General features: G+C 48.5%; 4 protein-coding genes across 12 annotated transcripts in view; 2 read left to right on the plus strand and 2 right to left on the minus strand.

Moving 5' to 3' along the window:
• Window positions 1-3,108, plus strand: part of fbxw4 (F-box and WD repeat domain containing 4) — an 89,508-nt gene extending 86,400 nt beyond the window's left edge. For 2 of the 5 annotated variants that reach the window (XM_078412792.1, XM_078412795.1), the window contains 4 exons: window positions 39-179; window positions 683-1,021; window positions 1,294-1,435; window positions 2,810-3,108. In XM_078412792.1, coding sequence (XP_078268918.1) covers window positions 39-179; window positions 683-1,021; window positions 1,294-1,435; window positions 2,810-2,944 — 757 coding nt within the window. In that variant the 3' untranslated portion in view covers window positions 2,945-3,108. Of the gene's footprint in view, window positions 1-38; window positions 180-682; window positions 1,022-1,293; window positions 1,436-2,809 lie in introns of those variants that run through there. The other 3 variants (XM_078412793.1, XM_078412794.1, XR_013548195.1) reach the window with 2 other exon arrangements.
• Window positions 3,109-3,790: 682 nt separating this feature from the next.
• dpcd (deleted in primary ciliary dyskinesia homolog (mouse)) lies at window positions 3,791-9,137 on the minus strand. Its single transcript, XM_078412796.1, has 6 exons — window positions 8,995-9,137; window positions 8,296-8,376; window positions 7,391-7,515; window positions 6,812-6,945; window positions 5,588-5,690; window positions 3,791-4,637 (listed from the first exon to the last, which is right to left on the minus strand). Exons 1-6 carry the CDS (start codon window positions 9,056-9,058, stop codon window positions 4,533-4,535), a joined length of 612 nt encoding a protein of 203 aa, XP_078268922.1. The 5' UTR covers window positions 9,059-9,137; the 3' UTR covers window positions 3,791-4,532.
• A 243-nt stretch (window positions 9,138-9,380) lies between these two features.
• poll (polymerase (DNA directed), lambda) lies at window positions 9,381-19,024 on the plus strand. Of its 4 annotated transcripts, XM_078413292.1 has the most exons (9): window positions 9,381-9,525; window positions 10,778-10,946; window positions 11,399-11,564; window positions 12,218-12,717; window positions 13,225-13,527; window positions 14,825-14,998; window positions 15,614-15,742; window positions 16,392-16,560; window positions 17,376-19,024. In XM_078413292.1, the coding sequence occupies exons 3-9, from the start codon at window positions 11,453-11,455 to the stop codon at window positions 17,732-17,734; spliced, it is 1,746 nt and encodes a 581-aa protein (XP_078269418.1). In that variant the 5' UTR covers window positions 9,381-9,525; window positions 10,778-10,946; window positions 11,399-11,452; the 3' UTR covers window positions 17,735-19,024. The 4 variants fall into 4 exon arrangements, with proteins under 4 accessions (XP_078269418.1, XP_078269417.1, XP_078269419.1 ...); XM_078413291.1 differs by lacking the exon at window positions 10,778-10,946; XM_078413293.1 differs by lacking the exon at window positions 9,381-9,525 and having other exon boundaries at window positions 10,501-10,946.
• A 1,172-nt stretch (window positions 19,025-20,196) lies between these two features.
• oga (O-GlcNAcase) overlaps window positions 20,197-24,951 on the minus strand; it is a 46,654-nt gene continuing 41,899 nt past the window's right edge. For both annotated transcript variants that reach the window (XM_078413289.1, XM_078413290.1), the window contains exons 15-16: window positions 23,706-23,865; window positions 20,197-22,566 (exon numbers count right to left, since the gene is read on the minus strand). In XM_078413289.1, the coding sequence (XP_078269415.1) occupies window positions 22,430-22,566; window positions 23,706-23,865 (297 nt within the window). In that variant the 3' untranslated portion in view covers window positions 20,197-22,429. The remainder of the gene's footprint in view (window positions 22,567-23,705; window positions 23,866-24,951) is intronic.

The following is a 24,951-nucleotide window of genomic DNA, read 5'->3' on the forward strand; positions in this document are numbered from 1 at the left end:
GACATCTTAATCAATGCTGTGTGTCTGATCCATTCCAGTGGCCATCTGGAGAGCAGCCTGGGGTCGGACTTCCGAAGGGGAGCCGGGGTCCTGGACATCTTGTACGAGAGCCCCACGGTCGTGCTGAGTTGCGGGTACGACTCCTACATCAGGCAGTGGGACACACGGGCCGGCACCAGGTAAGCCCAGCATCTCCAGTCTCCGAGCACCTCTCCCCGCTCCTCCCTATCTGCACACGCTCGCTTGGAAAAAACAAGAGTCGTGCTTTGGTCTCGTCTGTTCCACGGCCATGAGATGCCCCAAACCATTTCCCAGCCAGTCACGGATTCATACAGCACAGAAACAGGCCCCATCTCAGCTAGTCCCACCTGCCCACGTTAGGCCCATATCCCTCTAAACCTTCAAATAATGCTGTACATCAGCATGATCATACTCAAGTATAAGGATGCAGAGGGGGAAGGAAATGTGAGGAGTGGGAGGTGCGGGATGGACAGGGGAGACAGGGGGGATTCACCTGCAGGGAACCCAGACCTGTGTAAACAGAGAGCTTGTAGCTGTACAGTGCTGTGATTCTCCCTCTCCCTGTGGCGTAATGCTGCCATCTGCTGGATAGATTCATACTCTTGCAAACACTTCCACACTGAGGTGAGCAATGTGGCTGATATAGACTTTTCGACTTTAGAGATACAGCGCTGAAACAGGCCCTTCAGCCCATCGTTCACGCCGACCAGCGATCACCCCATACACGAGCACCATCCTACACGCTGGGGACAATTTACAGAAGCCAATTAGCCCACACACCTGCATGGCTTTGGACAAACCAGAGCACCCGGAGAAAACCCACGGTCACAGGATGTACAAACTGCGAACAGACAGCACACCCAGGATCGAACCCGGGACTCTGGCGCTGTGAGGCAGCAATTCTACGACTTTCATTCAGAGGGTGGTGGGTATATGGAAGGAGCCGCCAGAGGAGGAGAGCTCCCAGATTCAAGGACAGTTTCTTTCCAGCTGTTATCAGGTAACTGAACCATCCTTTCACTAACTAGTGAGCAGTCCTGAGTTACCATCTACCTCATTGGAGACCTTTGAATTGGACTTTACTGGACTTTATCTTGCACTAAAGGTTATTTATTCCATTTATCCTGTATTTGCACACTGTGGGGGACTTCTTTTTAATCATGTAGTCCTTTCGCTGACTGGATAGCACGCAACAGAAAAAGCTCGACCAGCTGCACCAAGGTGCTTCCCAAATGGCGCATTCTCAGTTCTAACCTGCCCCTTCTGTAACAGGCGCTGTGTGTCGGAATGGGAGGAGCCCCACGACAGCGCTCTCTACTGCCTGCAGACCGACGGGAACCACATGATCGCCAGCGGCTCCTCGCACTACGGGGTGGTCCGCCTCTGGGACAGGAGGCAGTCAAAGAGCCTCCAGGTAGGATGGGTGTGGCAGAGGGTTTGACCAAATCATCCGTGATCACCCGGAGTGTGATTGTCCTCCTGGTGGCTCCTGTCTGTGGGTTTTGAGGAGGCTGATCCTGAAGCCACAGACGTTCTGATCCTCCAGGTGCACGCCCATGGGTGATGTCTTTACCGTAGGGAGACTGGTGCACGGACAAGCATCACACTGGCCCTGACAGATACTGACCTGGATCAACAGCATGGGATCCACCACGGTTGGGAGTCTCTCCCTGCGGCCGCCTTCTCGGCCGTTGTGGACCCCACCCAACGGCCAGCCATCATCCTCCGCCTGTTCCACCGCCGATATCTTTGTGGGCAGGAACCTTCCCCTCGTGCTCCCAGCCAGGAGCACAGCTCCACACAGTTGTCAGGATCTCAGTCACACGCAGGCATCTCTACCACAACAAAGTGGTGACCTTACATTGTAGACACCTGGTAATTGAACCCATTTCCTTCCCACTGGAGGCCAGGCAGCAGCACCCTGGCACCAACAGTACAAGGTTTTGGGTGGGCAATGGTGACTGTGCATCCTTGAGAAAGGAGTTGACTTACTCTCGTCTGAGGGTTGTCTCCACGTCATCAGTTGTTGAGGCAAGGGACCCTGACACGTTTTCGAATCATTGAAAACATAACTTCCCTTTCCTTTTGCCTAATGCAAATTGGAGGAACAGCACCTCATATTTTGCTTGAGCAGCTTACAACCCATCAGTATTAATATTGATATCTCTAACTTCAAGAAACCCTTACATCCCCTCTCTGTTTGTCCAACCCCCACTCTAGTAATCGTACTAGTTTTACTGTCGTTCTGCTGAGTTTCACTGTTTGTATCACTCATTATCACCTTCCCCACAGCCAACAATGGACCATCATAGGCTGTACCATTCCTTGATCATCGTTGCTGGCTTTAGTTTGTTCTATGTACATTTTCATATCTCTCGTTTCCCTCTCCCCAGACTGTCTGAAGAAGGGACTCGACCCGTAATGTCACCAATTCCTTTTCTCCAGTGATGTTGCCTGACCCTTAGGGAGTGGATGATGAAGTGGGATAACATAGAACCAATGTGAATAAGTGATCGATGTTCAGCATGGGCTTGGTGGGCCGAAGGGCTTGTTTCCATGCTGTATCTCTGAACTAAACTAAACTAAATTAAACTTATCCCATCCCGGTCACAGCTTCTTCTCCCCATTCCCATCCGGCTAAAGGAACCGAAGCTTGAAATGCGTGCATCACCAGACGCAGGAACAGCTTCTTGCTCTATCTTTCAATCCATCAAAAATGACAAACTGGGCACAAATTGGAGAAGGCACGTTTCCGAGCTAACTGTTGTTCTGTTTCCTCTTCCACCAGATGTTCTTCCTCTCTTCCCCCAACAGCAGTCCCGTGTATTGCCTCCGGTTTACTACCTCCCACCTCTACGCTGCCTTAGCCTATGCACTTTACACACTGGACTTCACATCCTCCAACTCGTGGCTTGCCAAGTAAAGGGCCCCAGACACCAACGAGACATATCCAGGACGGTGCTACTGAAGTCAAGATTTGCCGAGCACACTGGCAAATGATGCATTCGGAACAGACACCACTCCTTCACCCTTCCAGCTCTGCAGTCATTAAAAATCACCTTCTGTGGCTTTTTTTAAAATATAAAAGAGAGCGTTCTTTATTTGCAATAACTTTTATATGACTAGTGAATGAGATTGTCCATTCGCTGGAAGCGTCATCTGTAACTGGATTTGGGTACAGTCGGAAGGTGCTAAAGGCTACACCAGTGTTCGGATGTTTGAATGCAATTTTTAAAAAAAAGTAAAACCTTGCATTTCCAAGTGACACAGCCTTATCTATCAGTTGTCTCATGTTGTAATGCAAGCAAAAGCAACAGCTGGTTTGTGCAGAAGTTGTATACACAGAAATGCATACAATTATGACTTGAAAGACATTTGGACAGATATATGGATAGAAAGGGTCTAGAGGACTATGTGCTAAATAGGACTAGCCCTGTATGCCAACTGTGTGCAGTGGTAGTTGTTGCCTCACAGTACCAGAGACTCAGGTTCAATGGTGACCCCGGGTGCTGACCCCGGAGTTTGTACGTTCTCCCCGTGACCGCATGGGTTTCCTCCGGGTGCTACGTTTTTCTCCCATAGCCCAAGACGTGCAGGTTTAGGTTAATCGGCTTGTGTAAATTGACCTGGTGTGTAGGATAAACCTAGTGTAAAGGTGATCGCTGTTCTAATGGCCTAATTCTGCTCCATGAACAAGCCGAAGGACATGTTTCCATATTCTATGACTGACTTTGTGAGAGCTACTACACGGAGTGAGGTATCCCAGCAAGTGACTGAAATCGTGAAGGGCTTTGAGGGCTTGGGAGACAAATGTCACGACAATATCCAATGTAGAAAGCATTTTATTGGGATGCATCGCAGCTTGGTTTGGGAACTGCTCCATCCAACACCGCAAGAAATTGCGGAGAAGTGTGGATGCAGCCCAGATAATCACATAAACCAACCTCGCTTCCCTTTACACTTCACGCTACCTCAACGAGGCCACCAGCATAATCAAGGACCAGTCTCACCACTCCCTCTTCTCCCCTCCCTCATAAGGCAAAAGGTACAGAAGTATAAAAACGTACACCTCCAGGTTCAGGAACAGTTTCTTCCCAGCTGTTATCAGGCAACTGAACCATCCTACTAACAGCGGTCCTGAGCTTCTATCTACTTCATTGGAGACTCTCAGACTGTCTTAAATCGAACTTCACCTTGCACTAAACGTTATTACCTTTATCATGTATATGCACACTGTGGACAGCTTGATTGTAATCATGTGGTCTTTTTCCTCTGACCGGATTGCATGGAACAAAAAGCTTTTCACTGACCCTTGGTACACATGACAATAAACGAAACTGTTGGTAGAATTTACTATGACCACCATAAAATGAATATTTTCAAAAACTACCAGGACTTGAATGGAATTTTAAATATACGAATGGAAGGTGGATTTGAAGTGGTGTATGCGTCCACAGGTCTGTGCCTTCTCCCTACACGTTGCCTGTGGAGGCAGACACAGGTGCTGAGGATCACTGTGTTTTACACTCCGTATCTCCATCCTTTGCCACCTTCATTTTCTTCAGTTCCTGCTGCACCTCCTGCTCCAGCTGTAGGATTGCTGTCGGCTTTTGATACTGATGGGAGGGAGGGAGGGAAAAATATTCAGTGAACACATTTACAGTCAGCACCCAGCCAGCCCCTCCCTTCATGTGTTAACACCATCCCGTTCTCAACCACCACCATCCACACCACTTTGCCAATACAAGGAGCTAACTGCAGATGCTGGTTTACAAATTTCCCCAGTGTTGGACGAATAGTGGAATATATTATATTATTTTTAAAAAGACACACAAAGTGCTGCAATAACAATGGGTCAGGCAGCATCTCTTGAAGGCATTGCATAGATGATGTTTTGGGTTAAGACCATTCTTCAGACTAATTGTAGTAGGGGAGAGAAAACTGGAAGAGAGGTGGGGGCAGGACAAAGCCTGGTGAGTGATAGGTGGATATAGTTGAGGGGGTTGAAAGGCAGATGGTTGGACAAAGGCCAGAGACGAAAAGTAGTGAGATAAGGAGACAAAAGGACACAAAGTGTTGGAGTAACTCAGTGGTTCTCAACCCAAAACGTCATCTATCCAGGTTCTCCAGAGATGCTGCCTGACCTGCTGAGTTACTCCAGCACTTTGTGTCCTTTTGTGTATTAACCAGCACTGGCTGTTCCCTGTTTCTATACTACAGATACAAGAGGCATGAAATATGAAGTCAGAGTATGGGATATAGGTGGAAGGAGAAGGGGGAAAAGAACCACTTTTCTGCCTCCACTCCCGTGGCTTGAATTGTCCATGGTTCTGAATTTGTGGCCGAAGATTCCTAGATTATTTTCACCACAACTCTTTCCGTAACTCCTGGGGAGTTGCAGACTTGCCCGACATTGAATGATTAAAAAATCATCTGAAGCAGCTGGGCCAGCCGAATACGATGAACCTGCTCTCTACCTGTCCTCTCAGTCTGTGTATGGAACGCAGCGGGTCTGGCGGCATCTGTGGAGGATGCGGATGGGTGATGCAAAGGTTAAAGTGCTCACCGTGATAATGAGGGTATTGTTAGCATGAGTGAAGCTGAGTGCTGAGCTGTCCAGAGGGAGGTGGCATCGGTCCATATCGGCAACACTAAACTTCTTGTAATACCTGGAGACAAGAAAGCGCCCACGTCACTCTCAACAACAGAAGACTTGCATTTATAAGACCATAAGAGATAGGAGCAGAATTAGGCTGTTTAGCCCATTGAGGATCTGTATCTTCATTCAATCATGGCTGATCTATCTTTCCCTCTCAACCCCATTCTCCTGCCTTCTCCCCAGAACCTTTGACAAGAACGTGCTGCAAGGGGTGGTGGTGGAAGCAGATACAGTAGTGGCATTTAAGAGGCTTTTACATAGGCACATGGATATGCAGGGAATGGAGGGATAAAGATCACATGTCGGCAGAGGGGATTTGTTTGATCTTAGGGTACAGGGCATGACACTTGGGTTGGAGGCACGCAGAATTTCTTCAGGGGGTAGTGAACCTGCAGAATTACCTGCCATAAGAGACTATGGAGAACAACTCACTCAATATATTTGGAAGGCAAATAAATGCCTAGCCACAAGAAGCATCAACGTTACTCACACTCTGCCGTGTACCCAGTCCCCATCCACCAGATCTTCCTACACATGCGTACGGCACAGTGGCACAGCAGGTAGAGATGCTGCCTCACAGCGCCAGAGACCCGGGTTAGATCCTAACCTCAGGTGCTGTCTGTGTGTGGAGTTTGCACATTCTCCCTGTGACTGCGTGGGTTTCCTACGGGTGCACTGGTTTCCTCCCACGTTCCAAAGACATGCGGATTTGTAGGTTAATTGGCCCTCTGTAAAAGAAAATTGTCTCTAATGTGAAGGGAGAGGGTTAACGTAGAACTAGTGTGAACATGTGATCAATGGTCAGCATGGACTCCGTGGGCCAAAGGACCTGTTTCCATGCTGTGACTAAACTAAATTAATCATCAATGGGAGTCTGAAAGAGGAGAGGGATGTGGGCATGGGATTGTTGTAGAATTGTAACAGCAGTAAAGAAAACCAATTGGCCCACGTCCGTGTCTGCATGCTGCTGGAGAGGGAACACACGGTGCCCCTGAGGACGTGAGGCCTTCCGTGAATGCTGGTCGCCACAGGGGAGGGGGTGGGGTGGGGTAGGGCGTGTCTAGTGCATCGTGTATATGGATGATAATGTTGTAATTTGATTGATCTTTGCAGTGCTTTATAACGGATTACTTTTTGTTCGCGGTCCTCACAGTGCAGCATGGCTGCTCTGGATCAACGGTTACAGAGTACACGTTCTTGGAGTACGGTAGATTCCGAATCCGCCACTGGAAGCTGGTCTTGGTGTCCTGCCTTGTGAAAATTGGCTGCAAGATTAACAAAATAAACAAGTCAGCTTTAGAAAGGATATACTCTCTGAAGTTCAGAAGAATGAGAGGTGGTGTAACTGAAACTGGGAAGGACTTAAGAGGGAAGAAAGTGACCCACACATCTTCCGTCGGTGGTGGTGGAGGGGGGATATTGAGAATCGTGGGATGTGGTTCTGGCATAAAGGGAAACTACATAACATTATTATTGTGTTAATGGTCATGTTAAGCTACAGCAAGTAATAATTGCACTATTCTATTGCAGGTACATGTGGTAATAAACATAAACACCTTTACATGGTGAAACAAACTCACGGAACCGAATAACTTTACAGTTATACAGCACAGGAACAGGCTATTCGGCCTGATTCGTTCCACAGGTACTCGCTCTGATGAATATGGAGCACTTTAAGAGTTGTTTATACACTTTGCTCCAGACACTTACACTGCTGCCACTCTCGTGTATCAGCTGCTGCTCCAAGCTCCCTGCAGGTCGAGAATAGGCTTCCCCCACCTCGAATTGCCACTGCCCAGGGGATCCCAGTGTGGTCTTCTGCTTCCACTTCCTGACTACAAGCAAAGGTCTCAAAGTGAATGGGATGCAACATTCGAAGAGAACCATTAAGCAATGTACAGTGACGAAACAGGTCCTGCATTTCCAGGGCAATGCACAGATTATTCTGCAGCTCCAACATGATGCCACAACCAATTTATATCTGCCTGCCTATAATCCATGTTCCTCCATTCCCTGCATATCCATGTCTCTTAGGCACTACTATGATTTCTGCCTCCACCATCACCCCCAGCAGCACATTCCAGGCACTCACCACACTCTGTGCACATCTCCTTTAAATTTTGCCCTCTCACCTTAAAGCTATGCGCTCTACTATTTGATTTTTCCATTCTGAGAAAAAGGTTCTGACGATTTCCCTAAATATGCCTCTCATAATTTGACATACTTCAATCTGGTCTCCCTGAAACCTCTGGCATTCCAGAGATAACATTACAAGTCAGTCCAACCTCTCACTGCAGCTAACTAATACCCCTAATTCAGCCATCATTCCGGTAAACCTCCTCTGCACCCTTTCCATACTTCCTGCACGTAATACTCCAAATGCGGCTTAATCAAAGTCCTATAAAGCTATATCATGACTTCCTGCCTCTTATGTTCAATGCCTCGACGGATGAAGGCAAGCATATCGTACGCATTATCATTGGGTATTACTTGCAACTGATCACCCAACACTACCCCTATTTACTCTATAAGCTCGATTAATACAATTGAAAAACGAATACTAAATAATTATACCAAACCGACAAGCGTTGCCAGTGGGAGCGAGTAATTCTTACCCTTTAGTTGATCGCTGGAAATTTCATATTCTTCCACCATTTCTGCGCCATCGGTAAATACATAATGGACTTTCCTCTTACCTAGGGGTTTGTAGGGGAGTCAGGAACAGAGTTGGCAACCATTGTAACAATCAACACAAGTGGCAGAGATGACGAGAGACTACAGATGCTGGATTCTTGAGCAAAACACACAAAGTGTTGGAGGAACTCCCGGTTGGTTGGAAGCTCCCAGCCAGCCCGGCGAGCATTAACAGCATGCCCGGCGCGACCACCATGGAGCCAGGAACCCAACTTGGATGGAGTCCAAGGCTCATCTCTTGCTTGACCCCATATAGACCAGGAACCGGGGAGAAGAGTGGAGAAAGATCTTTAATCATACTTTCACTGGACCTTCTCTCCCACCAAACGTTATTCCTTTTTAAACTTTTCACTGTCTCTCGGTGCACGTGACAATAAACTTTTCTCACTCCCCTCTCCACACCGCTCTCCCTCCTTCCCTCCCCTCAATACCCCCTCCTTATCCTTATCCCCCTCCTCCGCGCCCTCCACCCATCCACGCTCTTCTTCTCTCACTCCATCCCCTCTCTCCATCCATCCCTTTCTCTCGATTCCTCCCGTCTTTCTCTCCCTTCCTTCAACCACCTCCTCTCCTTATCCTCCACTGCCCCCTCCATTCATCCTCTCTCTCCCCCACCTCACCTTCCTGCACCAACGCCGTTTTCTTCGCTCCCCGCAGACTCTCCAGCCAGACCCGCGCCGCCATCTTGTTTCGAGCTGCCCGTCTCCACGGCAACGGCCGGCCTTGGCCCCGCCTCCGCCCCTCGGATCCGGCACGTCCACTGATTGCATCCGCCGCCCTTGGCCCCGCCCCCGCCCCGCCCACTGATTGCATCCGCCGCACTTGGCCCCGCCCCTCTTTGCCGCCCGCCCCGTCCCCGCCCACTGATTGCATCCCCCTCCCTAGGCCCCGCCCCTCTCTCCCCCGCCCCGCCCCTGATTGCATCCTCCGCCCTTGGCCCCGCCCCTCTCTGCCGCCACCGCCCCGCGCACTGATTGCATCCGCCGCCCTTGGCCCCGCCCCTCTCTGCCGCCCCGGCCCCGCGCACTGATTGCATCCGCCGCCCGCTCCCCGCCGTCGACGTCGGTTAATGAATGGACGCGGTTTAATTCACGCCGGCCGGAGGTGGGTCGCTGTCCGCTGTCCGCTGTCCGCTGGGCATTTCCGGCACGGTGAGTGAGGCCACCGCCATCTCGGTCTCCATCTCCGCCCCCGATCGGCGCTCCCCTTTACACCCCGGTCGTCGCCGTCGCCGCTCCGGTGATTTAACCGTCAACCCGCCGGTGCAGAGGCTCCGGGCCCACACAGCCGGGAGTGGGGCTCTGATTGGCCGCTTCCTGTCGCACCGGCCTCGCCCATTGGTCACTTTAACCCAGACGCAGGCTCTTCGGCCCAACTTGCCCAATCTGGCCCAGATGTCCTACCTGCCTCCGCTTGGCCCCGATCCCTCCAAACCTGGCCTATCCATGTACCTGTGCAAGTGTCTTTTAAATATTGTTAACCTCTTCCCTACAGACACCAGGCTATTAAACATCATAAGCTCCAAAGTACGTAGACTTGGGGGCATTAGTTTTGTCTTTTTGCACACACACATATGCACTCAAACCTGTGATATTTGATTTCCCTACTCTGGGTAAAAGACTCAGAATTCACCCGATCTATTCCTCTCATGATTTTGTACACCTCAAAAAGATCACCTCTCACCCTCCTAGGCTCCAAGGAAAAAAAACCTATCCTGCCTAATCTCTCCCTAAAGCTTACGCCTGGGCGTTCTGGCAACATCCTCGTAAATCATCTCTGTACTTTTTTCAGCTTATTGGCATCTGTCCTATAACAGCAATTAAAAGTAATAATCATAACATTTGAATCATCACTAAAATAGGTTCACACCAGGTTACCCTGGCTTGAGTTACAGAAGGAGATTGGATAGGCTGGGAGCATTTTCTTCACAATAGACAATAGACAATAGGTGCAGGAGGAGGCCATTCGGCCCTTCGAGCCAGCACCGCCATTCAATGTGATCATGGCTGATCATTCTCAATCAGTACCCCGTTCCTGCTTTCTCCCCATACCCCCTGACTCCGCTATCCTTAAGAGCTCTATCTAGCTCTCTTTTGAATGTATTCAGAGAATTGGCCTCCACTGCCCTCTGAGGCAGAGAATTCCACAGATTCACAACTCTCTGACTGAAAAAGTGTTTCCTCATCTCTGAGTGCAGCCTCATTCAGACCTCACCCAGCCAGCGGCCACGTGACCTCACCCAACCAGCGGCCATGTGCTCCCGCTCCACCAAATTTTTTCAGATTTTTAAGCTTTTATTAAATTCGTATCTTTTGTAGGATAAAAAATTCCATATATATCTACATTATTTTAATCAATGTCTTTTCTGCATAAAAATCAAAATCCATTTCTTGCTTTGCTCAGACTGATTCCAGATGCCATTGTCAGCGATGCAGTTTGGTTTACTTTGCCGGCTCCGTAGCTGCAGGAGAAGCCAGGACTGGTGACGGGGGAAGCAGCCTGGGCCTGGACGTGACCGGGTCACTGTGAGCCTGAGATGGGCCAAGGGAAAAAGGCTGCAGCAGCAGCGGCGGTGAGGTCGGGCGTTGGTTGAAGTGGAGGCCAAGGCCTAGGCCAGGCCTGCCCTCGGCTCCCCCGTCCCCCCTCCTCTCCCCGGCCGGCTCAGCGCCTTCCCCATGCCGCCCAGAGTTCAGCGGCATCAGTGCAGCAACATGCTCTGGCCCTCCGAGGGCCGACAGTGGGAGAGCCGCCGACGTCTACCCACCGCACTGAACATATCCAGGACAGGATGGGACGGGACAGGACTCTTAATAAATATATATATGTTAAACGATCAGTTATTCTAAGTAAACTAGACCATGATCGAGTAAAAACCAAAGTAATTTGAGCAAGAACTTTAGTGCAAAGTCCATAGTGGGTCGGTGCTGTGCGAACACACACTTCCAGCAGAAACTCTGGCGAGGTTTGGCCACTTTGGGGAGTAAACGCAGGAGCATGGTTGCTGACACGTGTCTTTCTCACCAGTCGTTGTACAGGTGGGATAAGCGTTGACCCTCACCGACGGCTGGCGGGTTGTGCATGGAGCCTCAGGGGATCGTGAAGGCTTTTCGAAAGGTGAAGCGAGCCCAGGATGTCCAGTCCACCACAGACGGGGTTCCCCTGAAGACGACAAGGCTGGATGAAGCCAAAGGTAGAACCATTGATTTATTATTGTAACCTGTACCGGGGTACAGTGAATAGCTTTGTTTGTGTGATATACACAGGGCGGTGCAGTGGCGCAGTGGGTTTAGTTTAGTTTATTGTCACATGTACCGAGGTACAGGCAAAAGCTTTTGTTGCCTGCTAGTCAGCGGAAAGACTCTACATGATTACAATCGAGCCATCCACAGTGTACAGAAACAGGATAAAGGGAATAACGTTCAGTGCAAGACAAAGTCCAGGAAAGTCCGATTAAAGAGTTGCTGCCTCACATCGACAGAGACCCGGGTTCAATCCTGACCTCAAGTGCTGTCTGTATGTGGAGTTTGCATGTTCTCTCTGTGACCGTGAGAGTTTCCTCCGGATGCTCCTGTTTCCTCCCTCATCCCAAAGACGTGCAGGTTAATAACCCTCTGTAAATACCCCCTTGTGTGTCGGGAGTGAATGAGACTCACGACACACAGAACTTGCATGCTATCCATTCAAATCATACTGTCTAGAATTTGTGCAGGAAAATAAGAGTTGGTCTTGGCATCATATTCGGCACAGACATTGTGGCCTGTTCCTGTGCTGTACTGTTGTGTTGTACATTGTGGTTGTACAATGTGGTTGTACAATCTTATCCCCACGTCCATTCCGTTGCAGAGCAGTGGTTGAGTGGAGTGACGGTGTACATCGTACCGGCCGGGATTGGAAAGGCTCGGACGGAGATCTTCCAGAAGCAGATAGCACAGAATGGGGGAGAGGTCAGCCTAGTCTTCGGCCCAGCGGTTACCCATGTGGTGGTGGACGATGGGATGGATGCCGAGCGCGCCCTTCGCCTGCTGGGGCTGGAGGTGCTGCCACCCAGCGTCTGCCTGCTGCGCTCCGCGTGGCTCAGTTCCTGCATCTCACAGCGGAGGCTGCTGAGCACTGCGGCCTACGCCCTCTGCACCCCGGGACACCTCCTCCCAACCGAGCCGCCGCTCCCCGCGCCTAAGGCAGGAGACGAGAGCCAATGCGGGAACGTGCGCCCTGAACTCAGTGGGCAGCCTGCCCTGTCGCCAAGTGCCAGCTCGCTCTGCCCAAAGGCAGAGGGAGTCGCAGCCCAGCACCCACAAGCCATCAGAGAGAGCAGCGAAAAATGTTGTGCCTCTACAGCCCAGGTAAGTAAACAAAAGGCGAGCGTTTTATTGTCATTTGTCCCAAAACAGAACAATGAAATGTGATCCTGCCCACCATTATGCTCCACCTTTCAATCATGGCTGATCTATTTTTTCTTCTCAACCCCATTCTCCTGCCTTCTCCCTGTAACCTTTGACTCCCTTAAGAACCTGTCGATCTCTGCTTTAAAAATTCCGAATGGCGTGCTCCACTGCCGTATGTGACGATGAATTCCACAGATTTACCACCCTCTGACAAAATAAATTCTTCCTCATCGCCTTTCTATGGTATGTCCTTTTATTCTGAGGCTGTGCCCACTGATCCTAGACTCTCTCTCTAGTGGAATCATCCTCACCACATCTAGGCCTTTCATTATTTGGTAGATTTCAATAAGATCCCTCCTCATCCAGCGAGTGCAGACCCTGAGCTGTCAAACGCACCTTGTACGTCATTCAACCCAGTCACCCCAGGGACCCTGCCACTGAGCACCATTTATGATATCTCCGCAGCTCCCCAACACTGACAGTAGCAGCGACTCTGAGGATGAAGGTGTGTCCCAACGTGACCTGCGAGCTCTGATCTCTGGGGGTGAGCGTGGAGCTGTGGACCCCGACCCCAGCGGAGCCAGCAGCAAGTGGGTGTGTTCCCGCTCGTCGCAAAGCAAGCAGCTCAACCACAACCAGGCCATCACAGACAAGCTGAAGGCGTTGGAGACGGCGTACACACACCAGGGTGACAGGTGGAGAGCGCTGGGATACGGCAAGGCCATCAACGCCCTGAAGAGCTATCATAAACCAATCTCCACCTATCAGGTAAAACATTCTCACCGCCCCCCCCAAAGGAATGAAGCTTCCATATCACAGATGACACAAAAAGCTGGAGTAACTCAGCCTAAAGAAGGTCTCGGCCCAAAACGTCACCTATTCCTTTTCCCCAGAGTTGCTGCCTGTCCCGCTGAGTTACTCCAGCTTTTTGTGTCTATCTTCGATTTAAACCAGCATCTGCAGTTCCTTCCTACACATGTTAGTATCACAGCTTGGTTTGGGAACAGCTCTGCCCAATGCCGCAAGAAATTGCAGAGTTGTGGATGGAGCCGGGCCCATCATACAGACCACACTCCCCACCATGGACTCAAGCAGCATCTGTGGAGGGAATAGACTGAGGGAATTCTCCAGAGGAGCTGCCTGACCCACTGAGTTACTCGAGCACTTTGTGTCTCAGTCACATTGACTGGGGCACCATTCCTAGTATGAGCTTTTTAATCAGGATTTATTTCATTATTTGAATTTAAATTCCCAAGTTGTTTTGATGGGAAACACACTTCCATTAAGAAATTAAAATCAAAAGACTAGATGCTGGAAATCTGAAAAAAAAATAGGTGGTGCTGGAAAGGCTGGATGTGTGGAATAGAACATAGAACAGTGCAGCACAAGAACAGGCCTTTCGGCCCATAATGCCTGTGCTGATCATGATGCCAAAACCAACTCTTATCTACCTGCACATAATCCATATCCCTCCATTCCATCTCTTATTTAGAAATATAGCGTGGAAGCAGGCCCTTTGGCCCACCGAGACTGCACTGACCAGCAATCACCCACACGCTAGTTCTATCCTACACACTAGGGACCATGCCTTTGAGATGAAGGAAATGGGAAAACACGGAGAAACCCCAAGTGGTCATGGAGAACGTATAAACCATAGTTGGAATCGATCCCGGGTCACTGGTGCTGTACATACAACGCTCTACAGCTATGCCACTGTGCCGCCATATACCGATTACCCACCTGCACGTAACCCACGGCCCACCTTTCTCCACATATCCATGTGCCTATCCAAAGGTCCTTTAAATTGCCATGAATGAGAATTAATGAACTCAAAAAGAGAACCAGTTGAGGTTTCAGATCTGGAATTCCTCAGCAGAAGTTCTATGGGCCTGAAATGTTGACCCTGCCTGTCTCCACAGATGCTGCCTGACCGGCTAAGAATGTCTGACATTGTATGTTTTATTTTGCATTTCCAACATCTGCATGTTTTTTTGTTTTGAAAGTCTGCCCCTCTCAGGGGTTTGTGCAGTTCGGAGTCATCCTCCCTCCCTTTCGCTCTCCGTAGGAAGCCTGTGAGATCCCCGGGATCGGCAAGAGGCTGGCCGAGAAGATTTGGGAGATCCTGCAAACTGGCCATCTGCGCAAATTAGATAACCTGGACGAGAGTGTCTCTGTGCTGGGGACTTTTGCCAACATCTGGGGAGCTGGTGTGAAGACAGCCCAGATGTGGTACCAGCAGGTGAGGAGCTCGTTTGATGGAGTGCAGAGTCCTGAGTGCCGTCAGTACGTTCAACCTGGTAGGGCAGTACAGTGGCGTAGCGGTGGAGTTTCTGCCTCACAGCGCCAGAGACCCGGGTTCGATCCTGTCTACGGGTGCTGTTTGTACGGTCACCCCATGACCTGCATGGCTTTTCTCGGGTGCTTCAGTTTCCTCCCAAATGCCAAAAACAAACAATATGGTGCAAAGATAAAGATAATGCCCCAAGTCCCAAGTGAAATCAAGAGAATTTGTCCAATTTATTTGGAGTTCATAGAGTTCAATAGCCTGATGGCTGTTGGGAAGAAGCTGCTGCTGAAGGATATAGGCCAACACAGGAAAATGGGACTAACTCCATTAGACAACGTGGTCAGTGTGAACAAGTTGGGTCGAAGGGCCTGCTTGCATGTAATGTGACTATGATTCTATAAATGCTGATCTATTAGTTAGAAACTGTAACTTATTAAGGTTTCCACACCCCATCCAGGCTTGTAAATACCTAACTTTTTCTGGAAATTAAGATCCTTTCTGCATTGCTACTTCCTTTCCCTTGCACTGTTCACTGAAAAGCTTCAGTGCCTTTGCTGTGCTTTGCAGGGATTCAGAACTTTGGACGACATTAAGACTAAAGCCAGTCTCACCAGACAGCAGGTGATAGGTCTCAAACACTACCATGACTTCCTGGATCGCATGCCCAGGGAAGAGGCAGCTGAGATTGAGAAAACTGTAAGTGCTTTTGTGTGAATGTGGAACCATCGCTACCCCAGTTTACTCCTACACCCCAAAGGCGTGCGGATTTGTAGGTTAATTGGCCCTCAGCAAATTGCTCCTAGTGTGTAGGGAGCGGATGTGAAAGTGGGGTAACATAGGATTAGTGCGAACGGGTGTTCGATGGTCGGCATGGACTCAGTGGGCCGTAGGGCCTGTTTCCATGTTTGAATACGCATACAGGGTCAGATAGAGATTCAGGGACACTTTCTTATCAGTCAACAGAATAGTCTTCTCACCAGTTAGAGTGTGGTCCTGACTTCCTATCTACCTCATTGGAGACCATTGAACGATCTTTAATGGACTTTATTGGACTTCATCTTGCACTAAACGTTATTCGCTTTATCTTGTATCTGCACCCTGTGTACAGCTTGAGTGTAATTATTAATAGTCTTTTGTTGATTGGATAGCACGCAACAAAAAGCTTTACACTGTACCTCGGTGCACGTGACTTTTAATAAACTAAACTAGGCTTAAAGAAGGCAGAGGGATATGGCCCAAATGCTGGCAGAAGGGACAAGCACAAGTGGGGCATCATGATCGGATTGGACGGGTTTAGCCAAAGGGCCTGTTTCCGTGATGCATGACTATGCCCTATGCTGTCCAGGTGTGTGACATGGCTCATTCCATCAACCCGGGCCTGATTGGCCACGCCTGTGGTTCGTTCCGACGGGGGAAGCCCACCTGTGGGGACGTGGACATCCTCATCACCCACCCCGATGGACATTCGCACCGAGGCGTCTTCAACAAACTCCTCGACGGTCTGCGCAATGATGGTGAGCACAGGCTGGTGCGGTAACTCGGACTCTAACAAGGTCCAGGTTCAAAGGCATCCCGGGTTTGGAAGCAGGATATCTCCAGAGGAAAACCAAATTTTGTAGTTATTGGGAGTATTGCGTGCTGTTCTGGTCGCCCGAACACGGGGGAGATGTGGAGGCTTTGGAGAGGGTGCAGCGGAAGTTTACCAGAATTATGGATTGGAGGGTTTCGGCTACAAGGAGAAGATGGGTAAACTTAGATTGTTTTCTCTGGAGCATTGGAGGGTGACTTGATAGAAGTATATAAAATGAAGAGAGGCATAGATCGTCAGAACCTCTTTCCCAGGGTGGAAATGTAGCTTTAAGGTGAGAGGAGACAGTTTAATGGAGAAGTGTGGTGCAAGTTTTTACATGTAGGTGCCTGGAGTGATAGTGGTGTTTAAGAGGTTTTTAGATAGGCACATGGAAGTGCAGGGACTTAAGGGATATGGATCACATACAGGCAAATAAGATCTGTTTATCTTGTCATCATGTTTGATACGGACATTATGGGCTGAAGGGCCTGCTCCTGTGCTGTAGCGTTCTAAATAAGGCCCGCATTAACGAAGTGAACCAAAAACAAACAAAAATGCCAGAAGCACTCGTTTGATCAGGCAGCGACAGTGGAGAGATAAACAAGGTTGAGGATCCTTTCCACAGATGCTGCCTGACCTGCTGAAGGTTTGTAGATTGTTGTTTTTATTTCAGGATACGCTCGTTTGACAAGGTTCACTCCGTTAATGTGGGCCCCGATTGTTTTGCAGTTTATTGATCGCTGAATTTTCTGCTGCTAGGGTTTATCACGGATGACCTGGTCAGTCAGGAGAACAGGAACCAAGTCAAGTACCTGGGAGTTTGCCGGCTCCCAGGAGCGGGGCATCGCTACCGCCGGCTGGACATCATCGTGGTGCCGTACGCGGAGTTTGCCTGCGCCCTGCTCTACTTCACCGGGTCGGCCTACTTTAACCGTTCCATGCGAGCCCTGGCCAAGACTAGGGACATGAGCCTGTCCGAGCACACGCTCAGCTGCCGGGTCCTCAGGAAGGGCGGCACCAAAGTCGCCACCGGCATCTCGGTCCCCACCCCCAGCGAGGAGACAGTCTTCGAGAAGCTGGGGCTGGTGTACAGAGAGCCGCGGGAGAGGGACTGGTGAATCTCTGCAATTCATTCATTGCCACACACGGCGGTGGAGGCCAAATCTGAGTCTAATGGCCTACTTCTGGTCCTATGACATGAACATTGGACCTCTTCCTTTGGGCCTGAGGTTGGTGAATCTGTGGAATTCGTTGCCACAGACGGTGGTGGAGGCTAAGTCATGGGGTATTTTTAAAGCAGAGATTGATAGGTTCTTGATTAGTAATGGTGTCAAAGTTTACAGGGAATGGAGTTGAGTGGAAAAGATAGATTAGCCATGATTGAACGGTGGAGCTGACTCGATGGGCTGAATGGCATAAGTTCTGCTCCTATATCTTGTTGTGGATCCTAGCATTGGCACAGGCACTGGGGTATGATCTAGGATCCTGAACCCCCTCCCTACTCATGGGTAGCGTGCCCAGGGAGAGGTTCACGAAATGGTGGTTGTTCTAGCAAGGAATGGGCAAGTTGGGCTGAAGGGCCTCCTTCCACACTGTATCACTCTATGACCTTTCTCTCAGGGGATGAATGGGGAAAAAATACTATCTAATGGAGACACAAGGAACTGCAGGTGCTGTAATCACGATCAAAACACAAAGCACGGGAGGAACTCAGCGGGTCAGGCAGCATCTGTGGAGGGAATGGACAGATGACATTTCAGGTCGGGAACTTTAGACTCGTCTAATATTAACTTGGGAGTATTGTGTTCAGTTTTGGTCACCCTGCTATAGGAAAGATGCCATAAGCTGGAAGGAGTGCAGAGATGTGAGGATATTCCAAGGACTCAAAGACCTAAGCTATAGGGAGGGCTTGAGCAAGCTAGGACTCTATTCCTTTGAGCACAGGAGGCTGAGGGGTGATCTTACACAGCTGTATAAAATCATGAGATGAATAGGGTGAATGCATAGAGCTGCTACCCAAGGTAGATGAATAAAGAATTAGAGGACATGGTTTTAAAGTGAGAGGGGAAAGATTTAATAATCTGAGGAGCAACATTTTCACACCAAGGGTGGCGGATACATTGAACGAGCTGCAAGAGGAGGTAGTTAAGGCAGGTACTATAACATTTAAATTACGCTTGGACAGGTACATGGTTTGAAAGGATCAGAGGAATAATGGGCCCAATGGGACTAGGTAAGATGGAGCATCTTGGTCGGCATGGATGAGATGGCCCAAAGGGCCTGTTTTCATGCTGTATGGTTCTGGTTCTGGTTCACCAACATCTGGATTAATTGATCTCATTTTAATGAAGTTATCCAATCCTGCTGTGTTCTCTCAGTAAAAGCTTTTAAATGCCAAAGTTTACATTTTAATAAATGACATTAATGTTCATCATGTTAACAGTGCATAAAGATCAGATCGTTGGGGCGAGTAAAGTCTCAGGTCTAAAACTGGTGTTCTGTCTCCACCTTGTGGACAAAACCTAAACTTGCCAAGGCAACACAAGGAACTGCAGATACTGGAACTTTGAGCAAAATCCAAAGTGCTAGAGGAGCTCAGCAGGTCAGGCAGCATCTGTGGAGAGAGTGGACAGACACCGTTTCACGTTTGGACCCTTCACCAGCAAAGGAATGTGTTTTTTAGAGTTCTGTTGACTAATTGTTTAAATGTACATTGTGGAAACAGGCCCTTTGGTCCACCAAGTCCCAGCCAACGAACACTAAGCACTAGGGACAATTCACAGAAGCCAATTTACCTACAAATCTGCACGTCTTTGGGATGTGGGAGGAAACGACATGCAGCCACAGGGAAAAAATTGAACAAATGCTCAAAAGCACAGGAGGTCTGGCAGCATCCGTGGAGAGAAACAGAATTGGTTAGACAAGAAACTGCAGATGCTGGAATCTTGAGCAAAAAATGTGCTGGAGGAACTCAGTGGATCAAGCAGCATCTGTGGAGGAAATGGACAGGTGATGTTTTGCATGGGAACTTTTAGCTGGGGAGCTAGAGAAAACGTGGGGACACTGTTACCGTGACTGGAGGCTGGGACTTCTTTCCCCTGGAGAATGGCTGAGGAACACCATGATAGTTTATAAAATCACGAAGGGCATAGAAATGGTGGATAGCTACAATCGTTTCCCCAGGATTGGCAAGTCAAACTACCATGGGGACCATGAACGACACACAGTCCAATCACTACACAATTCCCCTGTTTGTGGGTTCATCCATTCCAGGTTCTCCAACTGTTGGTTTCAGCCTATCGGTAGGGCAGCACCAGAGATCTGGGTTCAATCCTGACTGTGGGTGCTGTCTGCACGTGTCCCCTGTGACTGTTGTTTTCCTCCAGGCGCTCTAGTTTCCTTCCACATTCCAAAGATGTGCAGGTTTGTAGGGTAATTGGCCCTCTAAATTGCCTCTAGTGTGTATGACTAGTGTATATTTGATCAATGGTCAGCAAGGACTCTGGGCCTGTTTCCACACTTTATCTCTAAACTAGGCATACAGGCAAAGTCACACAGATTTGTGAGGAAAATGCTGGAGGTGCGTTTTTAGTTTCACCAGAGCAGAGGACAACTGATGAACATAGCTGAAAGTTTAATGCAGGTGCACTCCTTTGGCTTGCAGCCACATACTTCATACAAACAGCATTGCCTGTGTTGTGACCACAATCTCAGACCTGTCCCACTTCCCTTGGTTGGCACCATCTGTGCAGATGCAAGAAAGTAAAGGGTGAAGCAGTAACAGTCACTGAGGAAACACTGGAGAGGCTGTGTATGAGCAAGCCTGACAGGGGTTTAGTTTAATTTAGAGATACAGCACGGAAACAGGCCCTTTGGCCCAATGAGTCAGAGGTTAATTGGCCTCTGTAAATTGTCCCTGATGTGTAGGATAGAACTGGTGTACAGATGATTGTGGGCAAGTTGGGCCAAACGGCTAGTTTCCACACTTTGACTCTGAGGGCTGAAATTTGAGTGCATGATGCTCAGAGGAAACCAAGTTAGCCAAGTCATTGCGGGAAACACAGGTGAATTTGTTTAATGTCATTGGATATGGACCTTTAACTCCCAGATACAGATTGTGCATGAAGACTTTTATATATCCATCTTAGGTCAGCCCAAAACACATTACCCTGGTGTCTAGGCTTGAGTTTTTGGGACAAGTTGGACAGACTGGAACTTTTTTCTTTGTAGGCAGGTACAACAGCAAAGATACTTGGGACTGGTACATGGATAGGCAAGATTTAGAGGGATATGGGCCAATAGCAGGCACTTGGGAAATGGGTACCAGACTGTAACACTGTCCAGTTCCCTCAGGGCTTTTTCCAATTATATTTTTCTGCTCTGTATAACAGGCAACAAGTCATTGATGTCTTTGAACATAATGCCGCAAATGTGCAGCCAGTAAGTTAGGAGCCAGTCAGGACGCACAGATCTAGTGAGAGGTGGGTTTCATAATTTTGACCATTCCTGGAGCATGGCAAGAGAAGAACTACTTACCCACATCTCAATGTGAACTGCAGTACTCTTAGATTAAGGATAATGGCCACTTTTTGTGTTGAATGAACTTGACATTTGACTTTTAATTGTACACGCACCTTCCAATCTACAATAGTTTACACTGAATTTCAATAATGTAGTTTGTAATAAGTGCTCTTTGCTTCCTGGGTTGCTAAAAGTTCAGTGATTGCCGTCTCGACCCAGCCTCATGGTCTTCGCTGCTGGGCTCCTTGAATCGAAGACCAGCTGCAGCAGATGTTGGGGGAAGTCCACTCTCCAAGGCCAGCAGTTTGCACCACTGGCGGCAAACCCAGGCTGCAACTGTCAGGAGGTCAGTCCGTGGTATAACCTCTTGCGCACGCCTGAGAGAACGCTGGGGACAGCCGGCACACTGCTGATGAGCAATCTGGAATGGATTCCTTCAGTAAGTGCAGGTAATCCCCACACCCCCAGTGCATGACTGCTTCATGGGGCTGGTGTACGAACAAGCTCTCCCACCACACTCAACAGTTTCACGTACATTTAATTACGTTCTGATCCACCCAAATTATTAACCTATCTTTCTTTACAAACGTTGACAGACCCAGTATGCAGTCCAGTACTGCTGTGCTCATTTCCAATGTCAACATTTCATTCCTTTCTCCAGAGAGCAATTCCACTAACCATTCAGACTGAGATTCACTACTTATAAAGTGCCTTCAAAGAGAGGTATCAAAAGGTCATTAGTTTTCACAGATGCATACGTGCTGCAGAAAGCAAACTCTTAAAATCACCGACTGAAGCCCTAAAATCTCACTTAGTGAAAATGACTGGGCTCCAGGGATGAAGAACTCCAATTACTCCTGTGGGTGGTCAGTTATAAACAAGGCCACCTTGTGATGGCAAAATGGCTGGTTTAACAGCATGCCCACACCAGGACTGCAATCAGGCAGTGGATAGTCTAAACCACTCTCTTTTTGAATGGCATGGGCAGTGGACCGAGTAGTTTCCTACTCAGAGGCCAAGTTCCCCGATTCCAAACGAGAAACTTCACAGACTCCCTGATATTTGCAGGGAAGACTGGGATGAAATGTCAGAAGGGGATCAAATAACTGTTATTGCATCATTGGAAGCTCACCCACTTCACAAAGTTCCATGTCGAGTTCACCTTGTGTATTGCAAATTAAAAAGATAAAATATAAAACATTATTAAACACAGGTTATTCAGCTTAAGGCTAAATTTAGATACATTTAATTATACACATCCTTTAATTACACTACGTTGAAGAGGCTGCACGTTACAAATTCCTTCCCAGCACCAGCATCTCCTTGGGGAATCCCTCCATCTTGGCCAACTCCAGGAAGCCGAGTTTGCTGTAAAACTCCAACCCTCGCCTGTCGCTGGGTTTCACTTCACAGAAAGCTCCTCGAGACCCTGGAAAGGAAACAGTCCTTTACAATACAATATATCTTTATTGTCATTGTACAGGGGTACAACGAGATTGGGAATGCGCCTCCCATACGATGCAATAAATTAATTAGCTAATCAATATTAATTTAAACAACCAAATGAAACAAATTAGAAACAGTTTTAAAACAGAATAAAGTGCAAGTAGGTCTGTGCCGGTTCACTGTGTGATGTGACCATCCGGCTCAGCAGGACCGTTCATGGCAGCTATGGCCCTGGGGATGAAGCTGTCCCTGAATCTGGAGGAGCGGGCATAGAAGGCCTTGTAGCGCCTGCCCGATGGTTGAAGTTCGAACAGACTATTGCAGGGGTGTGAGGCGTCTTTGTGAATGCTGGTGGCTTTTCTGAGGCATCGTGTGTTGTAGATACCTCCAAGGCTGGTAGCTGTGTTCCGATAGTCTTCTGAGCAGTGCCTGCTGACCGGCAGTGGAAACTGGCAGTACAAGGGTGTGACAACATAGTTTGTCATAGTCATACAGCATGGAAACAGGGCCTTCAGCCCAACTTGCCCACACCAACCAACATGTCCCCTCTACATTAGTCCCACCTGCCTTCATTTGGCCTGTATCCCTCTAAATCCGTTCTATCCATGTACCTGTCCATTTTTCTCTTGAATGTTGCGATAGTATCTGCTTTAACTACCTCCTCTGGCAGCTCGTTCCATACACCCCCCCCCCCTTTGTGAAAAAGTTACCCGTCAGTGGAGAAATCCAGAAATTGAGGTCATTGGTTTAAGATGAGGGAGGAAAGATTTAATAGGAACCTGAGGGGCAGCTTTTTCACTCAGAGGCTAGTGGGTACATGAAATGAGCTGCTAGAGGAGGTAGTCCATGTAGGTACTATAACATTTAAAAGACATTTGGATGGATACATGGATAGGAAAGGTTGAGAGGGATATAGGCCAAACACAGGCAAATGGGATGAGCTTAGATGGGCACTGGTCAGCATGGACGAATTGGGCTGAAGGGTCTGTGTCCGTGCTGTACAATGCTAAGACTGGTCTAGGAAGGAAGAACAAATGCCACTGAAGTTTTACTCTGTGTGAACCATGCACTACCTACTCACGGATGAAGGTAAAACACTTGGAAGAAAAGAGAGGTTCTTACCGTTAGCTTTTAAGGAAGAAAGCAAGCAGCCCATCATACTCTTAGCGACACTGGGATCTGTCACCTTCGAGTGCACGTCCACTTTAATCAGCGAGGGAAAGGAAGTGAGGAAGTGTTCCGGCAAGCCTTCCTGCTCTTCATGGAAACTCAACATCATTTTCTGTGAGAGACACAGACCAGTGACGGAGAGGCACTCAGTAATAACACACAGGTATACAGGTAAAGTAGGGGATCTGCAATTATTCCCTTTGGAGAAGGGTGGAGAACAATCTAATAGGTTTAAAGATCACACAAAAATGTCCAGAAAAGCTGAAAGAACACTGGTGACGAGAGGAAAACCTTTACATGTAGTACTGATTCAGAATTCATCGCCAGAGCAAAATGGAATCAGATTCACACGTGGCTTCCAATCACAAATTGGATAGAGAGAAGCAAAATAAAACTCCAGGAATCTAGATAAAGGGCAACCGACCAGGAATTGGGCAACGATTCTTTATAAAATGGGGACTTGAGGGGTGGGGACATGAGGAAATGGCGAAAGACAGGACATAACAGTACATGTTTCAAAATATTAGTAAGTTTCAGGTGAAAAACTGGGGAAAGAGCAAGTGTTTGAGCATGAAGATTCTATTTTTGTCTGGAACCCACTGCCGGGTGTTGGAGGCAGATACAATAGTGATGTTTCAGAGGCTTTAGGATGCAGGGAATATGGATTATGTGCGGGCAACAAAGGTTGCTCTTGACATGTTCGGCACAGACACAGGGCCTGTTCCTCTGCTGTAATGTTCTATGTTGGTAACAAAATGTTTACTGTATATTAGAACCATTACTCTGATCCCATTGTAGGCATGCCTCATGATTTTACTCACAGAAGCAGCTTGTTTGCACTATATTTGACAGCAGTTGTGACAATCTCCAGACCACCTACTGCTATGTTCCCAGGACTGACTCGGGCCAACTAGATTATCAGCGAGGATGGACGTGGCCACCTCCTTAGATGCAGGCATTGTAGTCGCCAGAGTAGCAGTTAGTGGGTTCACTAACTTACAGTGCCAGAGAGCCAGGTTCGATCCTGACTACGGATACCGTCTGTGTGAAGTTTGCACGTTCTCCCTGTGAGCGCAAGAGTTTCCTCCCGGGTGCTCCAGTTCCCTCCTACATCCCAAAGACATGCAGGTCAGTAAGTTCACCGGCCATTGGCGTGCACACTAGTGGTTGAATTTGGGGAAATGAGAATGTGGGGAGA

The sequence above is a fragment of the Rhinoraja longicauda genome, chromosome 16, assembly GCF_053455715.1.
Source record: "Rhinoraja longicauda isolate Sanriku21f chromosome 16, sRhiLon1.1, whole genome shotgun sequence".
Classification (NCBI taxonomy): Eukaryota; Metazoa; Chordata; class Chondrichthyes; order Rajiformes; family Arhynchobatidae; genus Rhinoraja; species Rhinoraja longicauda.